The 15,343-nt window shown below is 37.4% G+C and overlaps 1 protein-coding gene and 1 non-coding gene across 2 annotated transcripts in view; both read right to left on the reverse strand.

The window, feature by feature from the left end:
- Window positions 1–6,299: 6,299 nt before the first annotated feature.
- Window positions 6,300–15,343, reverse strand: part of LOC132366734 (small ribosomal subunit protein uS2-like) — a 34,166-nt gene continuing 25,122 nt past the window's right edge. The window contains exon 5 of the mRNA XM_059924316.1: window positions 6,300–6,752. Within this exon, the coding sequence (XP_059780299.1) occupies window positions 6,352–6,752 (401 nt within the window). The 3' untranslated portion in view covers window positions 6,300–6,351. The remainder of the gene's footprint in view (window positions 6,753–15,343) is intronic.
- Window positions 6,914–7,060, reverse strand: LOC132366782 (small nucleolar RNA SNORA62/SNORA6 family). Its single transcript, XR_009503510.1, has one exon. It is a non-coding gene; the product is annotated as a small nucleolar RNA SNORA62/SNORA6 family (small nucleolar RNA).

Consider the following 15,343-nt stretch of genomic DNA (forward strand, 5'->3'; position numbering starts at 1 on the left):
TCTGACACAGTCTACCTGGAAAAGTGTCAGATCCTGCAGTTTAAGGGCTCAGTCCTGCACGACTGCTACGCCCTCTTCAGACGCCAATCTTGGGCTTCTGACCGACCAGCTATAGATCTGAGGTTCCATACTACTCCCTTCTTGGATTTGATTAATTTGCTAGAGCAACTCACAAAACTCAGAGAAACACTTTACTTACCAGATTCCTGGTTTATTATAAAAGGATGTAACATGGGAACAGCCAGATGGAAGAGATGCATAGGGCAAAGCGTGGGGAAAGGGCACGGAGCTTCCACGGTCTCTCCAAGCATGCCACTCTCCTTGAATCGCAACATGTTCACCAACCTGGAAGCTCTCCGAAGCCTGTCCTTTTGGGTTTTTATGGAGGCTTCATTACATAGGCATGATTGATTAAGTCCTTGGTCATTGGTGAGTGATTCAACCTCCAGCCCCTCTCCCCTCCCTCGAGGTCAGGGCGTGGGACAGAAAGTTCCAACCCTCTAATCACCTGGTTGGCTCCAGTAGCAACCATCCCCCATCCTTAGGTGAGGTCCAAAGGTTATCTCATTAACATAACAAAAATTACCCGGCTATCTCTCTCATCACTTAGGAAATTACAAGGGTTTTAGGAGCTCTGTGCCAGAAACAGAACGAAGACCAAATATATATTTCTTATTATAAATCACAATATGGCAATTGCACTTGCTTTTAGAAAGTCTTCCTGTACTCCCTCCCCATAGACCCTACGCTAACTCAACTTGAAGTTTTTAAGGACAACGACCATATATTTTTCATATTTGTATTTTCCTTAGGGCCTACCTAATATTTGGCCTGTAGATAGTGAGTGCTAATGAAGTTACACATACGTGGAAAATGACGTTGCTTTGTTTCTCTTTATCTGGCCTTCTTCCTCCTCATCTCCCACATCTGATTAACAGGTGCTGTTTTACCTTCTAATATCTCTCAGATCTGTCCATGCTTCTTCCTGCAGCCTGAAAGCCTTCCTTTCTCTTCTCTGTCTGATAAAACCACTTATCCTTCAAGTAATCTCTACTGAGAATAGTTTTCTTGTGCCTTTTTGCCCTTACTCCAAGCCACGTTAAATTCCTCTCCTATGTGCCCCTGCCAAACTCTGGGAATAGACCCCTCAAAGCACTTACTAGTTTGTGCCACTACTATTGGTTTTCTTTCCACCTCTCTCCCAAATCCTGAGCTTCTTGAAGGCAGAAGTGTAGCACTTGGCAGTAACAGAGGCACTCAGTAAATGGCTTTTGAATGAATGAATAAAATGATTTGGAGGTGAAAGAGTGAAAAACTCAGATATTTTGTTACCCAAAGTGTATCCAAGACAAAATTCTGTGTTACATTATGACCCTGACAGTTCATTAGCTAATGTTTTAACTTAAATAATGAAATGTTTCCCTAGAAAAATGCACTGCCATGAGTTTGATTACTTCACATTCGATTTTCATTATCACTCTTGTCTTCATTGGGAAAGATCATTCCTTTCTTTCTCCAGAGAGGATGCAATGAGTAACTTTATGCTGTTCTGATAAACTTACACAGTTTACAGGAAGACAATTCTAGTTAGAAATTCAAGAAGCCATAACCAAGAATTTCATAACCCACAGGGATAAAATTTCTCAGACAGAATATGGTAGATTTCTGTGTACTCACTGATTTTCCCACTCCAAAGAAAACTGTTTGCTCTGAGTGGTAATCATTTTCTGTAAAATCATTTGCATAAAAGTGGAATGGAAAAAGCATAAGAATAGCACAGAAGACCCAGAAACATTGTCTTCTCTCTATATTTTAATCACTGTCCCCATGAAAGTTTTGCTTCACAAATGATTTTATTTTGAGTCTATGTTAGAAATTACTTAGTTGAGTGATGTGAATATTTAAAGGCAAAACATATGCTGAAGAAATATAAAAACAATTTTCTGTATGTGTTCTCACTTTTAGTTTTAGTTTTGTTCTTGTTGTTGTCATTTGTTTGTTTTGTTTCAGATTTTACTATGGTTCATGGGGTGTTCTCATTTTTGTTTTTTCTTGATTGGGCTCAGATTTGAAACAAATTGCACTTCCAAAGTCCAACCAAAACACACACAAAATCACTTACATGAGCTTACACTTTTTCTTAGTTCCCCATGTTTTCTCTAAAGGAAGTAAAAATAATGAGATTGCTAATTTATATTTTGCATTCTATAAGTATGTGACTTTTAACCTGAAGCATAATCTAATGTGAAATTATTTTAAATGACTCTTTAAATTTCCTTTTACTACACCCTCATATGAAAACTAAATGATATAGGCTTTATTTTTTGTTGGTTTTTTTAACATCTTTATTGGAGTATAATTGCTTTACAATGGTGTGTTAATTTCTGCTGTGTAACAAAGTGAATCAGTTATACATATACATATATCCCCATATCCCCTCCCTCTTGCGTCTCCCTCCACCCTCCCTATCCCACCCCTCTAGGTGGTCACAAAGCACCAAGCTGATCTCCCTGTGCTATGTGGCTGCTTCCCACTAGCTATCTATTTTACATTTGGTAGTGTATATAAGTCCATGCCACTCTCTCACTTCGTCCTAGCTTACCCTTCTCCCTCCCCATGTCCTCAAGTCCATTCTCTACATCTGTGTCTTTATTCCTGTCCTGCCTCTAGGTTCTTCATAGCCATTTTTTTTTTTTTTTAGATTCCATATATATGTGTTAGCATATGGTATTTGTTTTTCTCTTTCTGACTTACTTCACTCTGTATGACAGACTCTAGGTCCATCCACCTCACTACAAGTAACTCAATTTCGTTTCTTTTTATGGCTGAGTAATATTCCATTGTATATATGTGCCACATCTTCTTTATCCATTCATCTGTCAATGGACACTTAGGTTGCTTCCATGTCCTGGCTATTGTAAATAGAGCTGCAATGAACATTGTGGCACATGACTCTTTTTGAATTATGGTTTTCTCAGGGTATATGCCCAGTAGTGGGATTGCTGGATCATATGGTAGTTCTATTTTTAGTAAAACTAAATGATATAGGCTTTATTGTGGTTTGAGTTTTATTCCTGCTTAAATTCAGAGGCTAATTAATCATAGAAAGGCTTTTAGAAAAATTCATGGTGTTCAAAATCCTTGAGGAAAAATTTTTCTTTAATTTTTTTATTATAGTAAAATACACATAAAATTTACTATCTTAACCATTTTTAAGTGTAAGTTTCAGTGATATTAAGTATATTTGTATTGTTGTGTAACAATCACCACCATCTATCATCAATATTCTTTTCATCTTGTAAAACTGAAACTCTACACCCATTAAAAAATAACACCCCATTCTCTCTTTCCCAGCCCTGGTAACTACCATTCTATTTACTTTCTATCTCTATGATTTTGACTACTCTAGGTACCTCATATAAGTGGAATCATACAGTATTTGTCTTTTCGTGGTTGGCTTATTTCACTTACCATAATGTTCTCAAGATTCATCCATGTTGTAGCGATGTCAGAATTTCCTTCTTTTTTAAGGATGAATAATATTTCATTGTATATTTATATACCACACTTTGCTTATCCATTCAGCTGTCAATGGACACTTGAGTTGCTTCCACATCTTAGCTATTGTTAATAATGCTGCCGTGAACATGAGTGTACAGTATACATCTTTGAGACCCACTTTCCTTTCGTTTTTGTATTTAGTTTATTGTGGGGGCTGAAATGTTTTAATTCTCTTTTCATTTCCTTTTGTTTATACTCTATAACTGTTTTCTTTGGAATTACCTTGGGGATTACATCCTAAAGTTACAACATTCTAGTTTGAATTTATACCAGCTTAACTTCATTAATATACAAAAGCTCTACCATTTGCAGCTCTTTCTTCACCACTTTCAGTTACTGATGTCACAAAATTATATCTTTGTACTTTGTGTGTCCAAAAATATAAACTAATAATTTTTAATACGTTAGTCTCTTAAGTTATGTAGAAAATAATATGTGGAGTTACAAACCAAAGTTATAATAATACTAGCTTTTAAACTAATTTTTTACTGTATTAGTCTCAAATCACATAGAAAACAAAAAGTGGCATTATAAACCATTATTACAATAATACAAGTTTTATAATTGTCCACATATTTACCTTTCCTGAGATCTTTAATTTTTCGTATGGTTTCTAGTGTTCTTCCATTTCAACCTGCAGAACTCTCTTTAGGATTTCTTGCAGAGCAGGTCTAATTGTAACAAATTCCCTCAGCTTTTGTTTATCTGGGAATATCTTAATTTCTACCTCACTCTTGAAGAACAGTTTTGGTGGATAGAGAATTCTTGGTTGACAGTTTTTTCCTTTTGGCATTTTAAATATATCAACTTAAAGCCTTCTGGCCTCCAAACTTGCTGATGAGAAGTCTGCTAATTATCTTGTTAATGATCGCTTATGTGTGATGAGTTACTTCTTTCTTGTTGTTTTCACAATGCACTTTCTGTCTTTGTCTTTTGGAAGTTTAATTATGTGTCTTGGTGTGGGAGTGTTTGAGTTCATTCTATTTGAAATTTGTTGAGATTTTTGCATGTTTATATTCATGTCTTTCACCAAATTTGGTAAGTTTTGAGGCTTTATTTCTTCAACTCATCTCTCTACCCCTTTCTCTTTTCTCCTCTGGTTCTTCCACAATGCACATGTTGATTGGTGGTGTCCCATAGATCTCTTAGACTCTTCACTTTTCTTCAATCTTTTTTCTTTTATGTCTTCAGACTTGATCATTTCAATTGTCCAGTCTTCATTTGCTGATTCTTTCTTCTGCCTGCTCAAATCTGCCTTTGAATCCCTAGTGAAATTTTTATTTCAATTATTGTACTTCTCAATTCTAGAATCTTTTTTTTTTTAGGTCATATCTCTTCATTGCTATTTCCATTTTGTTCATATAGTGTTTTATTGACTTTCTCATGTCTTCCTTTAGTTCTCTGAGCATTTTTTTCTTGATGGACTTTTTTTTTTTTTTTTTTTTGAGTAAAATTGCTTTACAATGTTGGGTTACTTTCTGCTGTACAATGAAGTGAATCAGCTATAGGTATACCCATATCCTCTCCCTCTTGGACCTCCCTCCCAACCTCCCATCCCAACCATCTAGGTCATCACAGAGCAACAAACTGAGCACCCTGAGCTGTACAGCAGGTTCCCACTAGCTATCTATTTTACACATGGTGAAATAGATTTATGTCAAACCTAATCTCCCAATTCGTCCCACCCTCTTCTTCCTCCCCCCATGTCCACATGTCCTTTCTTTACATCTACGTCTCTATTCCTGCCCTAAAAATAGGTTCATCTGTACCATTTTTCTAGATTTGACATATATGCGTTAATATACAATATTTGTTTTTCTCTTTCTGGCTTACTTCACTCTGCATGACAGACTCTAGGTCCATCTACATCTCTACAAATCATCCAGTTTCGTTCCTTTTTATGGCTGAGTAATATTCCTTTGTATATATGTACCACATCTTCTTCATCAATTAATCTATTGTTGGACATTTGGGTTGTTTCCATGTCCTGGCTATCGTAAATAGTGCTGCAATGAACACTGGGGTACATGTGTCCTTTTGAATTATGGTTTTCTCAGGGTATATGCCCAGTAATGGGATTGCTGGGTCATATGATAGTTCTATTTTTAGTTTCTTAAGTAACCTCCATACTGTTCTCCATAGTGGCTGTATTAATTTACATTCCCACAAACATTGCAGAAGGGTTCCTTTTTCTCCACACTCTTTCCACCATTTATTGTTTGTACATTTTTTTGATGATGGCCATTCTGACCAGTGTGAGGTGATACCTCATTGTAGTTTTGATTTGCATTTCTCTAATAATTAGTGATGTTGAGCAGCTTTTCATGTGCCTCTTGGCCATCTGTATGTCTTCTTGGGAGAAACGTCTATTTAGGTCTTCTGCCCATTTTTTAGCTGGGTTGTTTGTTTTTTTGATATTGAGCTCCATGAGATATTTGTCTATTTTGGAGATTACTCCTTTGTCTGTTGATTCATTTGCAAATACTTTCTCCCATTCTGAGGGTTGTCTTTTCGTCTTGTGTATGGTTTCCTTTGCTGTGCAAAAGCTTTAAGTTTCATTAGGTCCCATTTCTTTATTTTTGTTTTTATTTTCATTACTCTAGGGGGTGGGTCAAAAAGATCTTGCTGTGGTTTATGTCAAAGATGTTTTTCCTATGTTTTCCTCTAAGAGTTTTATAGTGTCCGGTCTTACATTTAGGTCTTTAATCCATTTGGAGTTTTGTTTTTTTTTTAGAAACTGTTTATTTTCCATCAACCTATTTCCATTTTAAGAGTTTGTGGAAGGACTGTTTAAGACCACTCAGTGGTTGTTCCTACCCACTCAGTGGCCTGAGCAGTGGGAGCTGCAGACCAGTCTTCAGTGGCAGGCTGAGCACTCCAATCTTCAGTGGGGAACTGCTGAATAGGCACAGAGGGCACCTGCACACCTTCAGACCAGTCTGCCACCTCAGGCTGAGCAGCAGTGAACTCAGGAGCTGGAGCGGTCCATTCACCCTGAAATTCCTCCTTGGTCACAGCCTTCTCAGCTGCCGCCTGCTCTTCCTTTTCAATCTCTTCAGGATCTCTGTAGAAGTAGAGATCAGGCATGACCTCCCATGGGTGTTCAGGGGAGATGGTACCACGCATGCGCAGAACTTCCCGGGCAAGCATCCACCACATCAGACCCACTGAGTGAGCTCCCTTTTTAGGATCTTACATCAGGATACATCAAGTTAGTCTGAAAACAGAAAGGCCAAGTAATGCCTGAGAGGTCCAGGAGTAAGAAATAATGGAGAAAAGCAGAAGAAAACACAGGCCATTTTTAAAATGTCTTTTCATCTCTCCTTAAAGCTTTCATATATTAAAATCATACATTTGTAGCAAGTATTACTATCAAACTCCACTCATTGGGCCAGAGACCCTTGTGATGTTAGCGAAAAACTTGCCCCTCATGTAGCACACTACCTACACTTGTGAGTTTGGAGTTTATTTTTGTGTATGGTGTTAGGCAGTGTTCTAATTTCATTCTTTTACATGTAGCTGTTCAGTTTTCCCAGCACCACTTATTGAAGAGGCTGTATTTTCTCCATTGTATGTTCTTGCCTCCTTTGTTGTAAATTAGGTGACCACATGTGTGTGGGTTTATCGCTGGGCTTTCTATCCTTTGATACCATTGATCTATATTTCTATTTTTGTGCCAGTACTATACTGTCTTGATTACTGTAGCTTTGTAGTATTGTCTGAAGTCAGGGAGCCTGATTCCTCCAGCTTGGTTTTTCTTTCTCAAGATTGCTTTGGCTATTCAGGGTCTTTTGTGTTTCCACACAAATTGTAAAAATTTTTGTTGTAGTTCTGTGAAGAATCCCATTGGTAGTTTGATAGGGATTTCATTAAATCTGTAGATTGCTTTGGGTAGTATAGTCATTTTCACAATATTTATTCTTCCAATCCAAGAACTTGGTATATTTCTCCACATGTTTATGTAGTCTTTGATTTCTTTCATCAGTGTTTTATAGTTTTCTGAGTACAAGTCTTTTGCCTCCTTAGGTAGGTTTATTCCTAGGTATATTTTTCTTTTTTAACACCTTTATTGGAGTATAATTGATTTACAATGGTGTGTTAGTTAATGCTTTATAACAAAGTGAATCAGCTATACATATACACATATCCCCATATCTCCTCCCTCTTGTGTCTCCCTCTCACCCTCCCTAGTTGGAAACAAAACACCGAGCTGATGTCCCTGTGCTATGTGGCTGCTTCCCACTAGCTATCTATTTTACATTTTATTCTGGGGTATTTTATTCTTTTGTTGTGATGGTAAATGGGATTATTTTCTTAATTTCCCTTTCTGATCTTTCATTGTTAGTGTATAGGAATGCAAGAGGTTTCTGTGCATTAATTTTGTATCCTGCAACATTACCAAATACGTTGATTAGTTGTAGTAGTTTTCTGGTGGCATCTCTAGGATTTTCTATGTATAGCATCATGTCATCTGCAAACAGTGACAGTTTTACTTCTTCTTTTCCAATTTGTATTCCTTTTATTTCTTTGTCTTCTGTGATGGCCATAGCTAGGACTTCCAAAACTATGTTGAGTAAGAGTGGCGAGAGTGGACATCCTTATCTTGTTCCTGATCTTAGTGGAAATGCTTTCAGTTTTTCACCATTGAGTATGATGCTTGCTGTGGGTTTGTCATATATGGCTTTTATTATGTTGAGGTAGGTTCCCTCTTTGTCCATTTTCTGGAGAGTTTTTATCATAAATCAGTGTTGAATTTTATCAAAGCTTTTCTTGCATCTATTGAGATGATCATATGCTTTTTACTCCTTAATTTGTTAATATGGTGTATCACATTGATTGATTTGCATATATTGAAGAATCCTTGCATCCTTGGGATAAATCCCACTTGATCATGGTGTATGAACCTTTTAATGTGCTGATGGATTCTGTTTGCTAGTATTTTGTTCAGGATTTTTTTTTTCAAGTTGAACCTGAAATTTAAATCTTTATACAGAAATGAAGCTTCCTGATGCGAAGCCTGAGTATTTATTTATTTATTTTTAAAATCTTTATTGGAGTATAAGTGCCTTACAATGGTGTGTTAGTCCCTGCTTTATAACAAAGTGAATCAGCTATACATATACATATATCCCCATATCTCCTCCCTCTTGCGTCTCCCTCCCACCCTCCCTATCCCACCCCTCTAGGTGGTCACAGAGCACCGAGCTGATCTCCCTGTGCTATGCGGCTGCCTCCCACTAACTATCTATTTTACATTTGGTAGTATATAAGTCCATCACATTCTCTCACTTCATCCCAGCTTACCCTTCCCCCTCCCCGTGTGCTCAAGTCCATTCTCTACGTCTGCATCTTTATTCCTGTCCTGCCCCTAGGTTCTTCAGAACCTTTTTTTTTTTTTTTTTTAGATTCCATATATATGTGTTAGCATACGGTGTTTGTTTTTCTCTTTCTGACTTACTTCACTCTATATGACAGTCTCTAGGTCCATCCACCTCACTACAAATAATGCAATTTCGTTTCTTTTTATGGCTGAGTAATATTCCACTGTATATATGTGCCACATCTTCTTTATCCATTCATCTGTCGATGGACACATAGGATGCTTCCATGTCCTGGCTATTGTAAATAGTGCTGCAATGAACATTGTGGTACATAACTCTTTTTGAATTAAGGTTTTCTCAGGGTATATGCCCAGTAGTGGGATTGCTGTGTTGTATGGTAGTTCTATTTTTATGTTTTTTAAGGAACCTCCATACTGTTTTCCAGAGTGGCTGTATCAATTTACATTCCCACCAATAGTGCAAGAGGGTTCCCTTTTCTCCACACCCTCTCCAGCATTTATTGTTTGTAGATTTTTTGCTGATGGCCATTCTGCCCAGTGTGTGGTGATACCTCATTGTAGTTTCGATTTGCATTTCTTTAATGATTAGTGATGTTGAGCATCCTTTCATGTGTTTGATGGCGATCTGTATATCTTCTTGGGAGAAATGTGTATTTAGGTCTTCTGCCCATTTTCGGATTGGGTTGTTTGCTTTTTTGATATTGAGCTGCATGAGCTACTTCTTTATTTTGGAGATTAATCCTTTGTCAGTTGCTTCGTTTGCAAATATTTTCTCCCATTCTGAGGGCTGTCTTTTAGTCTTGTTTATGGTTTCCTTTGCTGTGCAAAAGCTTTTAAGTTTCATTAGGTCCCATTTGTTTATTTTTATTTTTATTTCCATTTCTCTAGAAGGAGGGTCAAAAAGGATCTTGTGATTTATGTCATGGAGTGTTCTGCCTATGTCTTCCTCTAAGAGTTTTATAGTGTCTGGCCTTACATTTAGCTCTTTAATCCATTTTGAGTTTACTTTTGTGTATGGTATTAGGGAGTATTAGGATTTCATTCTTTTACATGTAGCAGTCCAGTTTTCCTAGCACCAGTTATTGAAGAGGCTATCTTTTCTCCATTGTATATTCTTGCCTCCTTTATCAAAGATAAGGTGACCATATGTCTGTGGGTTTATCTCTGGGCTTTCTATCCTGTTCCATTGATCGATATTTCTGTTTTTGTGCCAGTACCATACTGTCTTGATTACTGTAGCTTTGTAGTATTGTCTGAAGTCAGGGAGCCTGATTCCTCCAGCTCTGTATTTCTTTCTCAAGATTGCTTTGGCTATTCGGGGTCTTTTGCGTTTCCAAACAAATTGTGAAACTTTTTGTTCTACTTCTGTGAAGAATGCCATTGGTAGTTTGATAGGGATTGCATTGAATCTGCAGATTGCTTTGGGTAGTATAGTCATTTTCACAATGTTGATTCTTCCAGTCCACGAACATGGTATATCTCTTCGTCTGTTTGTGTCATCTTTGACTTCTTTCATCAGTGTCTTACAGTTTTCTGCATACAAGTCTTTTGTCTCCTTAGGTAGGTTTATTCCTACGTATTTTATTCTTTTTGTTGCAGTGGTAAATGGGAGTGATTCCTTAACTTCTCTTTCAGATTTTTCATCATTAGTGTATAGGAATGCAAGAGATTTCTGTGCATTAATTTTGTATCCTGCTACTTTACCAAATTCATTGATTAGCTCTAGTAGTTTTCTGGTAGCATCTTTAGGATTTTCTATGTATATTATCATGTCATCTGCAAACAGTGACAGTTTTACTTCTTCTTTTCCAATTTGGATTCCTTTTATTTTTTTTTTCTTCTCTGATTGCTGTGGCTAAAACTTCCAAAACTATGTTGAATAATAGTGGTGAGAGTGGGCAACCTTGTCTTGTTCCTGATCTTAGTGGATATGGTTTCAGTTTTTCACCATTGAGAAAGTTGTTGGCTGTTGGTTTGTCATATATGGCCTTTATTATGGTGAGGTAGGTTCCCTCTATGCCTACTTTCCAGAGAGTTTTTATCATAAATCGGTGTTGAATTTTGTCAAAAGCTTTTTCTGCATCTCTTGAGATGATCATATGTTTTTTCTCCTTCAATTTTTTACTATGGTTTATCACATTGATTGATTTGTATATATTGAAGAATCCTTGCATTCCTGGGATAAACCCCACTTGATCATGGAGTATGATCCTTTTGATGTGCTGTTGGATTCTGTTTGCTAGTATTTTGTTGAGTATTTTTGTATCTATGTTCACCAGTGATATTGGCCTGTAGCTTTCTTTTTTTGTGGCATTCTTGTCTGGTTTTGGTATCAGGGTGATGGTGGCCTCATAGAATGAGTTTGAGAGTCTTCCTTCCTCTGATACATTTTGGAAGAATTTGAAAAGGATAGGTGTTAGCTGTTCGCTAGATGATTGATAGAATTCACCTGTGAAGCCATCTGTTCCTGGGCTTTTCTTTTTTGGAAGATTTTTAATCACAGTTTCAATTTCAGTGCTTGTGATTGGTCTGTTTATATTTTCTCTTTCTTCCTGGTTCAGTCTCAGAAGGTTGTGCTTTTCTAAGAATTGTCCTTTTCTTCCAGGTTGTCCATTTTATTGGCATATAGTTGCTTGTAGTAATCTCTTATGATCCTTTGTATTTCTGCAGTGTCAATTGTTACTTCTCCTTTTTCATTTCTAATTCTATTGATTTGAGGCTTCTCCCTTTTTTTCTTGATGAGTCTGGCTAATGATTTATCAATTCTTTTTACCTTCTCAAGAAGCAGGTTTTAGTTTTGTTGATCTTTGCTATCATTTCCTTCATTTCTTTTTCATTTATTTCAGATCTGATCTTTATGATTTCTTTCCTTCTGCCAACTTTGGGGTTTTTTGTTCTTCTTTCTCTAATTGCTTTAGATGTAAGGTTACGGTGTTTATTTGAGATGTTTCTTGCTTCTTGAGGTAGGATTCTATTGCTGTAAACTTCCCTCTTAGAACCCTTTTTGCTGCATCCCATAGGTTTTGGTTCGTCCTGTTTTCATTGTCATTTGTTTCTAGGTATTTTTTGATTTCCTCTGTGAGTTCTTCAGTGATCTCTTGGTTATTTAGTAGTGTATTGTTTAGCCTCCATGTGTTTTTATTTTTTACAGATTTTTTCCTGTAATTGAGATCTAGTCTCATAGCATTGTAGTCGGAAAAGTTACTTGATAGTATTTCAATTTTCTTAAATTTACCAAGACTTGATTTGTGACCCAAGATATGATCTATCCTGGAAAATGTTCCATGAGCACTTGAGAAGAAAGTAATCTGCTGTTTTTGGATGGAATGTCCTATAAATATGAATTAAGTCCATCTTTTTTAATGTATCATTTAAAGCTTGTTTTTCCTTTTTAATTTTCTGTTTGGATGTTCTGTCCATTGGTGAAAGTGGGGTGTTAAAGTCCCCTACTATTGTTGTGTTACTTTAAATTTCCCCTTTTATCACTGTTAGCATTTGTGTTATGTATTGAGGTGATCCTATGTTGAATGCATAAATATTTACAATTGTTATATCTTCTTTTTGGATTGATCCCTTGATCATTATGTAGTGTCCTACTTTGTCTCTTGTAATAGTCTTTATTTTACAGTCTATTTTTTCTGATATGAGAATTACTACTCCAGCTTTCTTTTGATTTCCATTTGCATGGAATATCTTTTTGCATCCCCTCACTTTCAGTCTGTATGTGTCCATAGGTCTGAGGTGGATCTCTTGTAGACAGCATATGTATGGGTCTTGTGTTTGTATCCATTCAGCCAGTCTATGTCTTTTGGTTGGAGCATTTCATCCATTTACATTTAAGGTAATTATCTATATGTATGTTCCTATTACCATTTTCTTAATTACTTTGGGTTTCTTATTATAGGTCTTTTCCTCCTCTTGTGTTTCCTGCCTAGAGAAGTTCCTTTAGCATTTGTTGTAGAGCTGGTTTGGTGGTGCTGAATTCTCTTAGTTTTTGCTTGTCTGTAAAGGTTTTAATTTCTCCATCAAATCTGAATGAGATCCTTGATGGGTAGAGTAATCTTGGTTCTAGGTTTTTCCCTTTCATCACTTTAAATATGTCCTGCCACTCCCTTCTTGCTTGCTGAGATTCTGCTGAAAGATCAGCTGTTAACCTTATGGGGATTCCCTTGTATGTTTTTTGTTGTTTTTCCCTTGATGCTTTTAATATTTTTTCTTCGTATTTAATTTTTGATTGTTTGATTAATATGTGTCTTGGCATGTTTCTCCTTGGATTTATCCTTGTGGGACTCTCTGTGCTTCCTGGACTTAATTGGTTATTTCTTTAAACATATTTGAGAAGTTTTCAACTATAATCTCTTCAAATATTTTCTTAGTCCCTTTTTTTTTCTCTTCTTCTTCTGGGACCCGTATAATTCGAATGTTGGTGCATTTAATGTTTCCCAGAGGTCTCTGAGATTGTCCTCAGTTCTTTTTGTTCCTTTTTCATTATTTTGCTCTGCGGTAGTTATTTCCACTATTTTATCTTCCAGGTCACTTATCCGTTCTTCTGCCTCAGTTATTCTGCTATTGATTCCTTCTAGAGAATTTTTAATTTCATTTATTGTGTTGTTTATTGTTGTTTGTTTGCTCTTTAGTTCTTCTAGGTCCTAGTTAAATGTTTATTGTATTTTCTCCATTCTATTTCCAAGATTTTGGATCATCTTTACTATCATTAGTCTGAATTCTTTTTCAGGTAGACTGCCTATTTCCTCTTCATTTTCTTGGTCTGGTGGGTTTTTACTTTGCTCCTTCATCTGCTGTGTATTTCTCTGTCTTCTCATTTTGCTTAACTTACTGTGTTTGGGGTTTCTTTCTCAGGCTGCAGGTTCATAGTTCCCATTGTTTTTGGTGTCTCCCCCTAGTGGGTAAGGTTGGTTCAGTGGTTGTGTAGGCTTCATGGTTGAGGGGATTGGTGCCTGTGTTCTGGTGGATGAGGCTGGATCTTGTCTTTCTGGTGGGCACGACCACGCCCGGTGGTGTGTTTTGGGGTTTCTGTGAACTTATTATGATTTTAGGAAGCCTCTCTGCTAATGGGTGGGGTTGTGTTCGTGTCTTGCTAGTTGTTTGACATAAGGTGTCCAGCACTGTAGCTTGCTGGTCTTTGAGTGGAGCTGGGTGTTAGCGTTGAGATGGGGATCTCTGAGAGAGCTTTCACCATTTGATATTACGTGGGGCTGACAGGTGTCTGGTGGACCAATGTCCTGAACTCGGTTCTCCCATCTCCAAGGCTCAGGTCTGATACCCGGCCAGAGCACCAAGACCCTGTCAACCACTCGGTTCAGAAGAAAAGGGAGAAATAAAAAGAAAGAACTAAGGAAAAAAATAACTAAATAAAATAAAATAAACGTATTAAAATAGAAAACAATTATTAAAAACAAAAGATAAAAAAGTAATAAAAGAAAGAAAGAAGAGAGCAACCAAACCAAAAAACAAATCCACCAGTGATAACAAGCGCTAAAAACTATACTAAAGAAACAAAAACAATAACAAAAAATGGTCAGTCAGAACCCTAGGAAAAATGGCAAAAGCAAAGCTATCCTGACAAAATCACAGAAGGAAGCATACACATACACACTCACAAAAAGAGAAAAAGGAAAAAAATATATATATATATAAAAAAATAAAAAATGGAAGATAGCAACCAAATGAATAAACAAATCTACCAATGATAATAAACTCTAAATACTAAACTAAGATAAACATAAAACCAGAAACAAATTAGGTGCAGAAAGCAAACCCCAAGTCTACAGTTACTCCCAAAGTCCACCACCTCAATTTTGGGATGATTCATTGTCTATTCAGGTATTCCACAGATTCGGGGTACATCAAGTTGATTTTGGAGATTTAATCCACTGCTCCTGAGGCTGCTGGGAGAGATTTCCCTTTCTCTTCTTTGTTCACAGCTCCTGGGGTTCAGCTTTGGTTTTGGCCCCACCTCTGTATGTAGGTCGCCTGAGAGCATCTGTTCCCCACCCAGACAGGACAGGGTTAATGGAGCAGCTGATTAGGGGGCTCTGGCTCACTCAGGACAGGGGGAGGGAGGGATATGGAATGTGGGGTGAGCCTGTGGCGGCAGAGGGCAGTGTGACATTGAAACAGCCTGAGGCACGCCATGTGTTCTCCTGGGGGAGTTGTCCCTGGAATAAGGGACTCTGGCAGTGGCAGGCTACACAGGTTCCCAGGAAGGGTGGTGTGGATAGTGACCTGTGCTTGCACACAGGCTTCTTGGTGGCTGTAACAGCAGCCTTAGCATTTCATGCCTGTCTCTGGGGTCCACTCTGATAGCTGCAGCTCACGCCTGTCTGTGGAGCTCGTTAAGGTGGTGCTCTGAATCCCCTCTCCTTGCACACCCTGAAACAATGGTCTCTTGCCCCTTAGGCAGTTCCAGACTTTTTCCCG

Source organism: Balaenoptera ricei, chromosome 5, assembly GCF_028023285.1.
Source record: "Balaenoptera ricei isolate mBalRic1 chromosome 5, mBalRic1.hap2, whole genome shotgun sequence".
NCBI lineage: Eukaryota > Metazoa > Chordata > Mammalia > Artiodactyla > Balaenopteridae > Balaenoptera > Balaenoptera ricei.